This window comes from Cloeon dipterum, chromosome 1 (genome assembly GCF_949628265.1).
Source record: "Cloeon dipterum chromosome 1, ieCloDipt1.1, whole genome shotgun sequence".
Classification (NCBI taxonomy): Eukaryota; Metazoa; Arthropoda; class Insecta; order Ephemeroptera; family Baetidae; genus Cloeon; species Cloeon dipterum.
The window spans coordinates 42,220,309-42,235,227 of NC_088786.1; the positions used below are offsets into that span (position 1 = coordinate 42,220,309).

The window sequence follows — 14,919 nt, forward strand, 5'->3', positions numbered from 1 at the left end:
TTTCGACGGATTTTGAAAATTTTTCTGCCGATAAGGGCAAGAGAGCAAAAATGGTGTGCTTATTTTTCTCATTTTTTGGCCCAAAGAATATTAAAATAAACAAAATAAAAGGGTAGTCAACTTACTGGTCCAGCGTTGATGAGATGCAAAGCTCCAGACAGCCTCCAAAGTCCGTCTCCAGTGCTGAGGAGGGAAAAGAGATGGATCCTAGGACCCAGAACACGTGACAGGTACGTAATTCTCGCTTTTAATCCTGATCAAACTCGCAATATCCAGGGCGAAATCACAGAAAACCGCCGGCTGCAACAGATTTACAGCCGTTCCCTGCTAATATTTACATTGTTAGAGTGCAATCAATTATTAAAAATTAAGATTAAATTACCATTAGCGCTTGAAATATTGAAATTTGGCAAATTTCAGCTGCAGAAACACCAGAAACACTGCACAGTACTTTATTTTGGCCAGCTTCAAATTCACTATTAATGAAAATGACCTACGTCTCTTCTCATTATGACGAAAATAAAGCAAAAAATTTCGTTGTAACATCACTATTTCGCGCACATGCATGCCAAAATAAAAAACATCTAAATCAAACCGAAAAAGATCTCAATACGAGAGCTGAAAGACAAAATAAGAATGTGCGCAAAAAACTGGCTATCAAATTAAAAGGTTGATTTCTGCCTGGTTTAGATCGTGGCCAGGTGGCGCGTTTCATCGAGACTGCGGGCCCTGGCTTCAAGCTTCAAGGGTCTGCTCGGAGAACCAGAAGACGATGAGCTCTTAATTGTGGATGGCGTCGAGTTTTTTTAATTTTGTTTCAATTTGCTTTATTTTGGCAAATGTAGGACCTTTTCAATCCGGTTTTCGGTTGATTGAAAGGCTGAAAATTGGTAACATGGACAGAGAAAAACACTCTGAGATTAAACTCTTTAAGGTTTCAGACCGGTCAGGTTACTTTGAAAAATTTAATTCACAGTTGAAAATGGTGACAAATTAGTTTTTTCTGTTTCACGTAAACAAAATCAGCATTTTTAAACCTTTATAAGAGTGGCCCTGAGAGATTTAAGAAGTCTGAAATGTCGTAAGAAGGTAAAGCTTTACTCTGATATCATGTTAAAAAGAGTTTAAGCCGACTCTGTACTTTGATTTAATTAAAATATTAATTTTAAAAATGCAAAAAGTACTATTTAAATAAAAAATATTCTCGCAGCACAAACACGTACTTTCCACGGTCCTCCAGTCCAACCGGAATTTTATTTAAAAAATAAAATGTCAACAAATATATAGAGACTTCTCTAATACATATTTAAAATAAATTATATCAGAAAGAGTTTTTATAAATGATAATGACCAATACTGATAATTATTATCAAAATTAGACACGCAATTATGTAGCTGAGTTTCATTTTGCACGATTTCGACTTTTAAAATGAGCCCGACTTGATTGCGCTGGATGGTTTTCGTTCAATTTTTATGACTCAGCTAAATTGACGTCATTTCCCCATGTTTTAATGTATCCTGTTTTCACAGCAGTTTGTTTCACTTTTTGGTTCTCGCTCGCGCTGTGATAAAATGTGAGCGAAATCATTAATATTGAGTAAAAGCACTTCAGCGACACATCCGGCACAAAATGTAAATTATTGGCATCGTATAAATTATTGCTGCAATTATTTTACAATAATCTAGTTCGGAGAAATTTTGAAAGCAGAAAATTAAACCTTATAAATGCTTGTTTATTTCAATGGGCCAGCAAAAAATTTATGAGATCCAAGGATGAAATGGCCACAGAGGAGCTTTTGTGCCCAATCGTGGCCATCTTTGTCTTTTATTGGAACGCCAGAATTTCATCCCAACAGCCGCTGGATGGAAAGATGCAATCGCCAAAATCATACAAAATTTTCAAAATCGTGTCCAGTTTAGTAAGTTGCCAGGCAAGCCGCTAGGTGGCAGAAGCTTCAACTCTCCGACTCCGAATTCGCAGCTCGTGTGTCCATTTTCATCATTCAGATAGAAAAAACCATGGATCTAGGTGGAGTCCCGGTGGATTCAATGTTACTATTGGCATCTGGTAGCCCAGTAAATAAACGATTCCTTTATTTTAATTATTAATTACTTGGTTTTCTAAAATAAAAACGCGCTTATCAAAAAACTCAGGATTTTATTGGATTTTTGAAATAACCCGCATAAAAAAATATAACCCAGGAATATCCGGAATAATCTTAGATTAATCAAAATTTACCAGAAAAAATTAATCCAAAAAATTGATCCAGGATTAATCCTGTATTAATTGAGATTAACCTAAGAATGTTTAAGATCAATCTAGAGATTAATCTAAAAAATATATCCTAAGATTATTCTTTAGATCATTCTGAGATTAATCCAAAAAAATAATTTTTGGAATTTTCTTAGAATGAATCCAGATTAATCTTAAAATGTTTTAAAGTCAATCTAGAGATTAATTTACAAGAATATCCCTAAAATAATCCCAAAGGGGAAATTTGAATATAGTTAATAGAATATCCCCAGATTATTCTATGGATTATTCTGAGATTAATTCTAAATATTTTTTTAATATTCCTAGAATATTCTTTAAAAATCCGAAAAGAGAAGAACTTATATATTTTTCTTACAATTAAAAACACAAAAATAAGTACGAAACATAATTTAATCAAGAAAATGAACTGTCATATTGTTAAATATTTTGAAATCGTTATCACAAAAAATATTTTTTCTCGCAAATATTTTTTTAATTAATGCGATGGATTCAATTTTTATATTAAAACCTAACAAATTTTTCATTATCTTAACAAAAAATTATGATGCCTTTATTTTTCAAAGAATCTGCCCAGATTAAAAAGGGTAAAAATCATAAATGCGATTGAATAAATTAATTTCTTAACACAAAGAGTCTTAATTAATGCTACCGACAACCGGGCAAATTTGAAAGAAAGGTCAGAAGGACAAAAAGGGTTAAAAGGGCGATTTTAGTGTGCGCGTGGTTGCGGCGGCTGCACATGCATGCACGCACTTGCATGGAATGCCTGCTGCCTGCCTCTGTTGTGGAGCGGGGGAGGGGCGACGGGCGGTGGCAGCAGGACTAGCGAGCAGCAGCAGCAAGAGACTTACAAAATCCTGCTTCGCTCTCTTTGTCTAACGCGTCAACGGTCAACCGCCGTTCAAATCAAAGTTATTAACGGACGCAGGACGCCGGACGCCGCCAGTATGGGACAACACGGACGTCCCGCGGACTCGGACGGATGGCCTGGATCTTGCGGTTAACAGGGTAAGTCCCATTTTATAGATTAGCGTCCAAAGAAATTAGAACAGATCGCGCAACTTTGAAATCCAACGGTTTTATGGTAAAATTACACTTTTCGCCGCTACTTATGCAGTTTTCGCCACCAATATTTTGATATATGGGATTCTCGCCAGTCCTTAAGTTATTAATTAGAACCCCATAAATAAGTTTGGGTGGCGGAAACTGTAAATCGGTGAGGAAAAATGTAATTTTTCCATGTAAATCACCGGTGACATTTTTTCTTTTACGCTTACGAGAATTTAGAATGGCATGCTTTATTACACATTCTGATTCAATTGGCTTTGCAAGGAAAATGGAAAAATATTATGCATGCACTTTTAATACTTGAACCTTCCATTTTCCAAGCAAAACTAATTGAAATAAGCTTTTATTTATATTTTTCTATGAGTCGCTTCCCCTTTTTTTAGCTTCAAGCCATCCGCAGATATTTTGCACGACTGAAAAAGATGTAACCGTTAAAGTTCTGCAGTTTGGGCTTCAAGATCGGCGATGCTGGCATCGTATAATAAAAAATTTTGTAGCTGTAATATGTGATATGGTTAAAAACTAATAAAGTTTGCATATTTTTTACATTTAATGAAGTTTGTAATTTTTTAAATAATTCCAGATGAATCGCAATAATAAACGATTTTGGTATATTCTAGGAACAATCCGAGGTTAATATTAAGAACATATTAGAAATAATTTTTGTCGCACTTTATGTTGATCTTAAAATGATATTAGAATAACCAAAGAATGTTCCAAGATTAACCGAAAAGAATAATCCTATGTAAAGATTTGATACGCTAAATATTAATCTTAGATCAATCCCAAGATTAATCCATAAGTATATTCTGAGAATGTTCTAAGATCATTCTTTAAAGCTTTTTGAAACAAAGCCCGGCAGAATAATCCTGGAACATTCTAAGGTTATTCTCTTAAATTAATCTACAGATTAATCCAGTATCACGAAAAACCGTATCATAAGTTCATATATAATTAATTTTTTAGATTAATCCTGGGCGAAGTCGGTTTATTCTTAGAACATTCTCAGGCGATATTTTTTTATGCGGGAAGTGAGATATTTAATAACTCGGCAAACCACGCAGAAAATTTATTTAAAGAAAACACGTGCATATGTTTTAAAATCAAACAAAATTAGCGATTACGGTTGCTCGCATATAAACGATGTTGCAAAAACACTTGGCGGATTCTTAAAATTGAGGTAAAAATCGTGGATGCTCCCTTTCATCAGGCTGATCAAGACCAGTTTGACGTCGCTTATCTTGACCGCGACGACGGATTCGGTGCACGGATATCTGTATGCTCCACTTGAGAAACCGTAGAGATTCTCAGGCAACAACTTGCGGCTGCGACACCAAACCTCGCGCGTCTGGTCGATCGATTCCGTTTCGCCCACAAGCACGCTGTTTTCAGCTGAAATTTCTGAAACACCCAAATGCTGTCTTTGAGGAAATTTCTGAGCCCAGCAATCGATTCCTGAGAATCGAATTTGGTAAAATGGATGTTAAAAAAGTTCATCGCGACGTGCGAACTTTTTTCCCGCCAAAACAATATGAATGCGAGAAGCGCGCATGCGTGAGAGCTTGACAAAGAAGTCATTCGTACAGGTGATCTCTCTGCAAGTGCTCAAACCAGCTCTGACGCATGCGCAGTCCTCGCATTTACGTTCATATTTTTTGGCGGGAAAACCGAAAAACCTCCTTTTTACCTAATTCGACCGTCAGGAATCGATTGGTGTGCTCAGATACTTCGTCAAAGATGGTTTTCAATACAAATTTGCAGCAAGGAATAATTAAAAAGCATAAATAAAACGATTTTACTCGATATATTGAGGGCCACTTGCAGATCTGCCGGAGTCATTGGTTCAAAGAGTTTCATTCCAAGGGCGCAGCAATGATTGAACGCTGCAACCGCATCCTGAAAAGATTATTTAGCTCGATCAAAAGGTAAAAATATTTGTGAAATCTTCAACCGTGTTAACGTAGGTACCGAAAAAGTAGGTCTTTCCATTAATAATCACCCTGCTGCCGAATTGGTCTGCGTGCAAAATTAGTTCTAATTTTTTTCTTAAAACCGTTTTGATTTTAATTGCCTGTTCCATTCTGGCTGTCGAGGATATTGATGGCCGTGGCCTTGGATTTAAAATTAAATTATTCTCGGAATTTCACGAATAAATGCATACATTCGGAGTGCACGGAAAGCGCTCAGACAACCAGCAACCTCGCCGCTTTGGAGCACAGGCAATGGGTTGAGGCGTCTTAAAGAATTTTAATCGAAGAAAACATTTGAATCATTTAAATACAGACCACTGGCACTGCGCTGTCAACTTTGACCATTTTCACGACCAAGTCCGGCTCCTTTTCCAAACCGCATTTGTATGTGTCGTAGGCAGTCACGCACTCGTCGGCAGATTCTAATTTAATTTATAGGTAAAATATATTTTTAAATAAATTTTAGATGAGACTTTTTCCGCTGCATTCGTCATAAGCAATGAATCCCCGTTCCATCTTGACGGGATCTTCTTCAGAGGCGATTTCTACTTTGCGCAGCGTGTCAATGCCGCTCACTCCGCCTAATTTAAACTGTAAAAATAATATTGAAAAAGGTCCAACATGGATTTCCCCTAAAATACCATTCCAACCTCGGTGCCAACGCATTTCAAGAAGCACTGCAATTAAAAAATAAATTTTATATTAAAAAAAATTGTTTTGCGCACCTTCAGATTTAACGAAACACTTCTTGCTGAACTAAAAATGCTGACGTTCAAAAGAAAATCAATTTCATCTATAAAATTTAATATTATTCAGTTTCTTAGTTCAAAAAATAAATCAAATCATTATACAGGTGCTAATATTCCAAATTTCAGCGCATTCAGATTGGGTCTGATGTTGAGAGGAGTCTGCTTTCTTCCGAAAATCGCATAAAAAATTCTTTTCCTCGGCGCAATCGGCGGTGGCCAGAAGCGAGGATTCGTTTCTCACCTCGAGATAAACGCAATTTAGGCCTTTTTTCGTGTGTCCCTCCTTCCACCCGAGCTCAGGGTTGACGAAATCGCGGTCTAGGGAGCACCACCTGAAATTTGAGGGGCAACCCAGGTTCGTTCCGGAGAGCCAGTAATCGCCAACGGTCAAAGACGCGAATTCTTCGAATTAAATTTAATTTAAAAATTTAATAAAAGGTTTCCGTTCTACTTGTCATCAGTTTGGAAATGCAATTCAATTTCTCGGTCGACTCGATAGACATTAATTTCATTCCAATAACGCAGCACTGATCCCTTGCATTTTTCCAGGAAGACTATTTGATCAATTATAGGTGGGTATGGATTTTTAAAAATTTGTTAACCTTAGTTTTGGTGTAGGTCAAAATACTTCGGCCGCAACTATCGTACCACTCGCCGTAAGAGGTGAAATCTTATATTTATTTATAAAAATTTATTTCCCATTAAAAACAGAAATCCTTTTACCTATTAGATAGTTTTTATTGCTCGTGTTGAAAAGGTTGACCTATATTTATATTTTTTAAATTGTGTACACCGAAATAAAATTAAATTCAACGCACGTCTCGCTGGCATTTATTCAAAGGGCAAGAAGCAGCACACGCCGGCATTTGAGGGAGTTTTGTCTGAAAAAAACCTTTTCTCATATTTTACGACGTAATTTTTAAATAATATCCTGCCTTGCAAGCGTAGATGTATCTGTTGGTGCAGTTCCTGTCGGTCATGATGGCCGCTGTTGCGTTCAAAACGAAGCGAAAATGCACGCAGCTCTCGTTTCCGTTTTTGTTGTCGGGCTGGCCGCGCTCCCAAGTCAGACTCGGGCTGAAAACCGTGGGTCCGTCGGCTTTGCACCACGACCAATGACCCAAAGGAGCACCCTTCCTCGTTCCAGAAGTCCAGTAATTGAAATTCATCTTCCAGTCGGCTGGAATAGGTTTTTATTTATGGCTTTCTTGATAATCTTAAGCACAAACTGGCGTTTTTTCCAATTGTCAAGCTGGACAGGCCCTGTTGCTCGGCTGCGTCCTCGAGATTGAGCGACTCCATTCCCAAAGCACAGCATTGCTGCCAGCTGGACGACCAGGACATCTATTATGTCAAGAATAAATTAATTCCTCGAGTTTCATTGATTAAATAATTAATAACTGGCTTGTTTCCCAAAAGATACGAGAAGCTGCCAATGTTGATCCACACTCCGTAAGAATTTTGGTCTAAAAATGACCAATTTTTATATAAAGACAGTCTTTGACGAAGTTTCTGAGCTCACCAATCGATTCCTGAAGGTCGAATTAGGTAAAATGGATGTTTTTTCCGTTAAAAAAGTGCATCGCGACGTGCGATCTTTTTTCCCGCCAAAACAATTTGAACGTATTTGCGAGAAATGCGCATGCGTCAGAGCTGGCTGGATCTGAGAAACAAGTCATTCGTACAGGCGGTCTCTCTGCAAGTGCTCAAACCAGCTCTCACGCATGCGCACTTCTCGAAAATACGTTCATGTTGTTTTGGCGGGAAAAAAGTTCGCACGTCGCGCTGCACTTTTTTAACGGAAAAAACATCCACTTTACCTAATTCGACCCTCAGGAATCGATTGGTGGGCTCAGAAACTTTGTCAAAGATGGTCTTTAAAACGTACCAATTAAATTTCCTGCAGAGTCGAATAAGGAATCCTGCGAAATTGAAAATAATTTCCATATTTTTTCCAAATAATCCTGAGATCGCACGTTTTTGTTGCACTGTTTGGGACAATCGACGGAAAAGTGGCAAATGTAGGGCAAGTTCTCTTCACAATTCCTGAGCACCATCCCCTTTTGGGGGGCGGTTGAGAGGTCAAGGGCAAGACAGCGGTTGAGGGTGGACGGAGTAGCAGTGGTCGGCATCCAAAATTGCGTCGCGGAAACCAATTCTGGGGAAATATTGAAGCCGATGGAGCACCAAGCGAATTTGTGCTCCAAATCGCAGTTGAGGTCTTCGTTCGAGCCGCTCGTCCAAAAAGTTCCAACAGCTGATTCGAGGTTATGAATTTCTGTCCGAAAATTTGATCAAACCTGTCAAAGAGGCCAGACAGTTCAGCTCGTCGAGAGAAGTGACGGCCAAAAGCGCCATTCCAATCGACTCGCATCGCAAAGCTGCTTCGTTTCTCGTCACCTTGTGATTTTTTTATTAATTTTAATTCATGTATAAATTTAATTACAGCAATTTTTGAGAGGAAATATTGTTTGCCACACAGTGCTGCCGTCTGCGTGGAACCGTCCGCTGTTAAAGAACAAATTTTGTTTCGTTTTAAAAAGGTTTAAATTTGAAGAAAATTTGTCCAAGAATAATTTCATCACATTTAATATTTTTAAAAATTATTTCTATTTAACATTTTACTTACATGGGGAAGGGCTTATTGTTGGAGATTTCTTTAAAAAACAGTTTCGAATGGTTAAAATAAAAACTGAGGGAACAGTAAACGCATAATAATTACCAATTGGTAGTTTGAACACGTTAAATGACACGGCGCAGGCTTCGTTTACAAAAATTTGATTTCAATATTTAATTTTGAATAAATTTTAATGACTCACTGTGGTGGAAGTAGTGGTTTTTGTTGTCGTTTCTTCGATTATATTAGATTGAGTTTTTGAATTTTGCGGAATCGTCGTCGTTAGTGGAGAAATATCCGTCGTAGTCGTGATTGAATAAATATTCGTCGACGAAATTGGAGAATCATTTGTTGTCGTTTTTGGAGAAATATCCGTTGTCATGATTGTAGAAATATTTGTCGTCATGATAGGAAAAATAATCGTCGTTGGTTTTGGAGCAAAATCCGTCGTCGAAATTGGAGAAATGTCGGTAACACCTTCTTCTGAGGACAAAAAAGTCGAAACGGTCGTCGAATCAGCACTAACTTGTCCATTTTCTGTGCCATCAGCCACGGCAGTAGTCTCTCCAGGATGGTTTTTATTTAAATCTTGTGCTGTTGGTTTGTCCTCTAATTTTTATTTATCCATTTGATATTTTATTTACCCGTTTTTGCAGTAATTTTCGTAATTTTCGAAAGTGGTGTTGAACTACTGCTGTTCTTCTGATCGTGGAATTAATTTTATTATTTGTTTTAGAAATATTTTAACAAAAATACTTGCCCCACTAACTCCGAGCAGCTTTGTGGAAGAAGTTCTTCTTTCTGTTGGACTGCAGGTTTTTACTCCGCAGCACTTGATGATGTATTTCCTCCGCATTGGACGGTTTAAAGAATTTCCTTTACTTTTCTTGGAATTCTTTTTTCTGCCCTATTTAAAGTTGATTGAAATTATTTAAATCTTCAGATTAATTAACGTTTGGTAGAATTACTTGGGGTAGAGCCTGTCCGATGCTGACGAGAAGCATCGAAACGAGGCACACCTTGCTCAAATTCATTTCGCTCTCAACTGAAATGCGTGATTTTTGGGCAGTTTTGATTCCACTGCTCCGACACGACTCGCTCTCATCGTCGGCTCAAACGGCGTTGTTGTTTCCTGTTTACCGCAGTTGCAACACACCGGGCTTTCAAAACGAGAGCACGAAACATTTTGCGTCAGCACGAGCAGTGTGTCACGCGTTCGCTGTGTGTTGTTAAAAGGTACAAAATATGAAAGAGAGAGGAAATTTCATGCAAATTGCGTCGCGTTTCACGTGCTGTTTTCAAAGCTCAACGCTTCTCTGTTTTCCTGCCATATTTTCCCACCCATTCCTATTCAATTGTAGGACATTAGAGCCGATTCACAGAGGTAAAACATGGAGCTCCACGAACCATCTAAAGTATTTCTTGCCCCCATCCCCTTTCAACCCCATTGATTATAAAAACTTTAACATACTTCCTCTGTGGGCTAAAAAACATTTTATCCTAAAAACTCTTCTAAATTAACATCCCGTCCCAAAAACAGAAATATATATTTGAAAATTAAATGGAAATTAGTATTAAAATCTAGAGGAATGAAATTTTGTAATTTTTCGAGGGGTTGAAGTATAAAAACTTAAGGGTGGAGGGTGAGCATGCACCCCTAAACCCTTCAGCCGGTTAGGGGAGGTCGATACGAGTTCAACGGTGGGTGGTTTTTGTAATTCTAATGATTGAAACCCGAGGCTTCGAGTTGAAAAATGTAGAAATTTGAAAAATTCCACTTTTTTTGGAGCATGGAATATTTTGGAAAAGTTCACGCATGGGACAGCATTAGAATACATTTTCTAATGTTCAAAATCATTTTAAAAATAGATTTAGATTTTTTTATTTTTAATGATTTTGTGTTAACTCAATATTGGACCATTTTTCCTGCTGTGACGCTTGCAACTGGCAACCCCTTGCGGGGCCAAAATGAGTCATCGCACGAAAGGTTATCTTGCGGCCCGACACGTAACTCGATTCGTGCGCTCAGCACAGCAACAGCAGAGCAGCACACAACGGGAAAAGGAGCCGCGCCAGACACACGCCCGCGGTGAGTTAGCTCTCCTCCACTCATTTCTATTTGTCGGCGGATATTCAGACTAACCGATCTATATTTTCGGACAAAAAGCAGTGCCCCAAAATCCATTTTCCTGAATTTTGCTGGTTAGGCCCTCTTTTTTAGCAAAGGAAATTAATTTCTTCCGGGGCGGTGAGAAAAATTATGAAAGTTTAATTGTAACAAGATAAAAAATAGTACTTCTGAAGTTATGAAATTTTTTTCTTTTTCAAAGATTGCAGAATTTCGAAAGGGAAATAATTTTGTTTTCTAACTCTTTGCAATGTGAAGCATTTATTTTTCAAAATGTTTTAATTTCCTGCTTTTCCCAATTTCGTAAAAACCAGAAAAAACAGTAAAATAAAAATTGAAGAATATTTCTTTGATTTGTTTCAATCCTCGGTTCTCGAAATTAAATTTAAAAAAATAACAAAAATGCATGAAAACTCCAATTTAACAGAGTGTATGTACAATTTTATCTTTTTTGTGCAAACCTTTGACCTCTTTACTTTTCTTTTTTCAATCGCAATCGTCTGAGTTTTTTATTCGAACGATTCCGGTTGTGTGGTTTGACAAACAAATAAGTTATTCGACTCACTAGAAGAGGGGGAAGGCTTTTTTCACACATTTAAAACAGAAAATTGGTCATCGGTGGGTTTAATTTTTTTATAGTTTTTAATTTGAAACTGTACGTTATTCGGTTTATAGACGTGGCGGTGTGGTGCAAGTGTTAGGAAAATTCGGGGTTTAAGTGGAGGCACGAAAGGGAAAGAGCGAAATTTTTCTATTTAATTTTTGTGGTGTGGTGCATTGCGCACAAGGAAAATTATGAATATTATTCGCGACTCATGCAAAACTTGCTCGACAAATTTTATCTGTGCACCGGGGTCCGGGTTACGATCTGTGTTGCTTTCCGCCGGTCAGAAGTCAATAAATGGTGTCGAAATTTATAGTTTATTGAATAATCGACCATTTTGAGGCTGCGCAGTAAACTTGTGCGCATCTGAAGTACGCGCAGTTTGTTCCAATCACTTGTTTATCTCACAGGGAGTCTGAAACGCATCACTGCGCATGCGTGACCCAAATTAAAACCTTCTGCGCAGTCGTAATTCTCACCGGGGGTCGGGTTCCGATCTGTGTTGATTCTCGCAGGTCAGGAGTCAATATGACGTCGAAATAATGGAGGCCAATCAGGAGCGTCAAAAAATGGGGCGTGCCGACCTAATTTTGACCGCGTATTTTGTTTCGCAACAACTTCGGCAGAATTTCGCTCCTTGCACCAAAATCTCATTCCCCGCCATTTTGTCCCCACCACAAAGATATTTCACTGCTTCATTCTCGTGCATCGAAATGCGTGTAGATATAAAAGCCCTCTCCCACTCTTCTCACTATGTTCCGAATTTTCTCTAAATTTTACAATTCTTTTTGTGAACAGTTTGGAACAGGCTGGAAGCATGACGACTCCGTTCCTCGTCGCCAGCATTTTCTTGCTCGGCCTTTCGTCCCTGACCACGGCCGCCAACTTCACTCAAGTCTTTGAGTCGAATGAAATAATAGACTTCGAGTGGCCGTCGGAGGAAATCAAGTCACAGGTCTTGGAAGATGGAACTTTCAAGCCAGAACATATGTATCCTATTTTCATGGCTGTCTACGGAACAAGGATCTTCTTCAGCCTGTACAAAATTCGCCCAGGCACTCCGGTGACTCTGGTGTCCTTGCCGACCAGCAACGCGTCCTCTGCACCCCCGAAGCTCACTCCGTTCCCTTCGTGGGACATGCATGTGAGTGGTAGAAAATATATTATGCTATTTGTTGTACCTTTTAATGAGGAACGTTTTCCTGAAACTACAAAGGACACATATATATTTAAATATATAAGTTGCAGATTTATGCCAATGGTTGGTTGCGTAAAAATCGTAAAAATAAAAAATTTTGAGGTTGACCCTGTTTTAAACAATTCCTCCATTTGCAGAAAACAGGAGACTGCAACAAAATTGAAGAAGCAAAAGGGCTGGAAGTGGATTCTGTTGGAAGGCTGTGGGTGCTCGATGAGGGTAGCTACAATTGCAATTGCAAAATTTGGACCATCGACTTGATCAAGAACGACCATCACACCAAACTTATTCACCGGTTTTCTTTTCTCCATTCCTTGCATGACTTGGTTCTTGACGAAACGCCCAACGGAACCTTTGCCTACATCGCGCGGAGGTATGACTTCAACATTGTCGTGTTTAGTCTGGAGAGAAACCAGTCTTGGATTGTGGACACGCCAGGAAAAAGGGTTAATTCCATTGCCCTGTCCCCTAAGAATCAGGAAGCGAGAACGCTCTACCTCTACGAACCCTTCTCAAAAGAACTGAATTCGATTTCCGTTGCTGAAGTCCGCAAAGGAACTCGAACTGCAAATCCGAAAGCAATCGGAAACTGGAGTGCAGAGACTTACAGAATGCTGATGGACAACCGCGGGACCATATACGCCACCTTTTGGGGAAGAAACTTCATAAACTCTTGGAATACTTCCCAACCGTTTGAGGTGCAGCGTTTTTATGAGGTATATAACATTTGAGGACGCAGAATAAATAAAATTGATCTCTTTTTTCGGGTATATTGTGACCAAAAGTTAATATTTTGTCCAGTGCAATGTTTCACGATCTGACCGTTCAATGATAAATATTTTCAATAATTTGAGAGCCAAAAAGAGCTAGTTTGAGGGGATGGATTTGGGAAAATGGGAAATGGTAGTTTCTTGTTTCAAATTTTAAAATATCACATATTTTCGTTCAATTGAATAAAATTTGTTGGATTGTTTTATTTTAAAAACAGGGAAATTTCTTAGTTGGAGCCAGGAATTAAAAAAAACGGGCAATTAATGTTGCAGTTAATTGCGAAAGGAAAAAACGCGCTTGTTTCATTTGAATTTAACACGGTCTCAAACACTTTTCCTGCATTTTCCAATGAAGTACCAAATTTCGGCTGTATATCTATGGTTATCTGGTTAATTTATTAGTTATTGAGTCGGTGCATTTTGCTTGGTTTTAGGACGCCGGACTGGAATTAGATTTTGATCAATTCGCGTTTACTTTTGCCTTGGACCAAAGTGAAACTCTTTGGATGACGGTGTTAGATTGGAACAGACAGCCGAAATACAGGCTTTTGAAGGCTGCGGTCGGCGCAAAATCGTACATCTTCGAGGCCTCACAAGGTAAGTTTCCTCTGTCCCTTGAAATCATTTTAAAAATAATGAAAAATGTCAATTTTCTTCATAATAAAGTACACCTCGTAAGCATATATTTTTTTAAATTTTAATATAATTTTTATCTGTTCATTCACGTTTGTAGTCCTAAAAAAGCAAAGAGTACAGCGCAATAGTGACGTCAAAATGTTATAGTATTAATTAGCAAATAAATATTTTAATTATTATAAAAAGTTACCATTTTCAATTGTACTCTTTTGCTAACAGTCTAGTATACATATTTTTATTAATTACATCAATAAAATTGTCCAATAATCGTCTCTCTGCGCTCATTCTTTTTTATTTTCATCTTTATTGAGACGTACGCAAACCTATTTTAATTCACGATTTGCACGTCAGTTTCAGAATAGACGGTGCGATCGGCGGAAAGGAAAATGTTGCGGAATACTGATCGACTCGAGCGTATATTCTACGTTTACCTCATGGCTGTGGCTATTTCGTAGTTTTACTAGCGTGTTAAAAACCATTTTCGGTTCAAATGACGAGGTTAATTTTTGGATTTTCTAAGAAATGTGTAGTTTCTCGATTAATATTCACGAAAGAAAAGAAATCTTCCGTAAGGTCATGTCAGACGTCAAGGACATCGTCTACAAAATTGCTTACCTCCTCGATTCATTGCGATCAAGAGTTTTTGTAATGGTTAATAAATGTTCAGGCTTCAAAGTTTCCTGGTTTGTATTTTTTCAAATTTACAAATTCATTTTTTTTTTGCAACAAATCGACCAAACTGTCATTTTCAACCCCTGATAAAACAGCCCCTAGGTCATCTAAAGGGATGAAGATTTTCAGGAATGTTGAACTCTAGCCTGGCATCAAGTCCAGAAAATTCAGGACGAATCTGACGCAATCTTAAATGGAAAATCTCGTTCCAAAAATCCCAAAAAATCATTTT

The 14,919-nt window shown here is 38.0% G+C and overlaps 2 protein-coding genes and 3 long non-coding RNA genes across 6 annotated transcripts; 2 read left to right on the forward strand and 3 right to left on the reverse strand.

Annotated features, from left to right (window-relative positions):
* Window positions 1–2,968: 2,968 nt before the first annotated feature.
* LOC135948033 (uncharacterized) lies at window positions 2,969–3,896 on the forward strand. The gene is made up of 2 exons (XR_010575750.1): window positions 2,969–3,283; window positions 3,727–3,896. It is a non-coding gene; the product is annotated as an uncharacterized LOC135948033 (long non-coding RNA).
* A 567-nt stretch (window positions 3,897–4,463) lies between these two features.
* LOC135947746 (uncharacterized) lies at window positions 4,464–5,362 on the reverse strand. The gene is made up of 3 exons (XR_010575709.1): window positions 5,295–5,362; window positions 5,143–5,239; window positions 4,464–4,744 (listed from the first exon to the last, which is right to left on the reverse strand). It is a non-coding gene; the product is annotated as an uncharacterized LOC135947746 (long non-coding RNA).
* A 52-nt stretch (window positions 5,363–5,414) lies between these two features.
* LOC135947739 (uncharacterized) lies at window positions 5,415–5,896 on the reverse strand. Its single transcript, XR_010575708.1, has 4 exons — window positions 5,787–5,896; window positions 5,629–5,735; window positions 5,505–5,579; window positions 5,415–5,454 (listed from the first exon to the last, which is right to left on the reverse strand). It is a non-coding gene; the product is annotated as an uncharacterized LOC135947739 (long non-coding RNA).
* A 49-nt stretch (window positions 5,897–5,945) lies between these two features.
* On the reverse strand, window positions 5,946–9,713 carry LOC135943549 (uncharacterized). Its single transcript, XM_065490134.1, has 8 exons — window positions 9,648–9,713; window positions 8,363–8,462; window positions 8,216–8,319; window positions 7,292–7,406; window positions 6,998–7,242; window positions 6,514–6,616; window positions 6,304–6,464; window positions 5,946–5,990 (listed from the first exon to the last, which is right to left on the reverse strand). Exons 1-8 carry the CDS (start codon window positions 9,711–9,713, stop codon window positions 5,946–5,948), a joined length of 939 nt encoding a protein of 312 aa, XP_065346206.1.
* Window positions 9,714–10,235: 522 nt separating this feature from the next.
* Window positions 10,236–14,693, forward strand: LOC135947700 (protein yellow-like). 2 transcript variants are annotated; one of them, XM_065496606.1, is made up of 5 exons: window positions 10,236–10,768; window positions 12,210–12,555; window positions 12,747–13,325; window positions 13,814–13,976; window positions 14,367–14,693. In XM_065496606.1, exons 1-5 carry the CDS (start codon window positions 10,470–10,472, stop codon window positions 14,375–14,377), a joined length of 1,398 nt encoding a protein of 465 aa, XP_065352678.1. In that variant the 5' UTR covers window positions 10,236–10,469; the 3' UTR covers window positions 14,378–14,693. The 2 variants fall into 2 exon arrangements, with proteins under 2 accessions (XP_065352678.1, XP_065352688.1); XM_065496616.1 differs by lacking the exon at window positions 10,236–10,768 and having other exon boundaries at window positions 11,029–12,555.
* The last annotated feature ends 226 nt before the right edge of the window (window positions 14,694–14,919 follow it).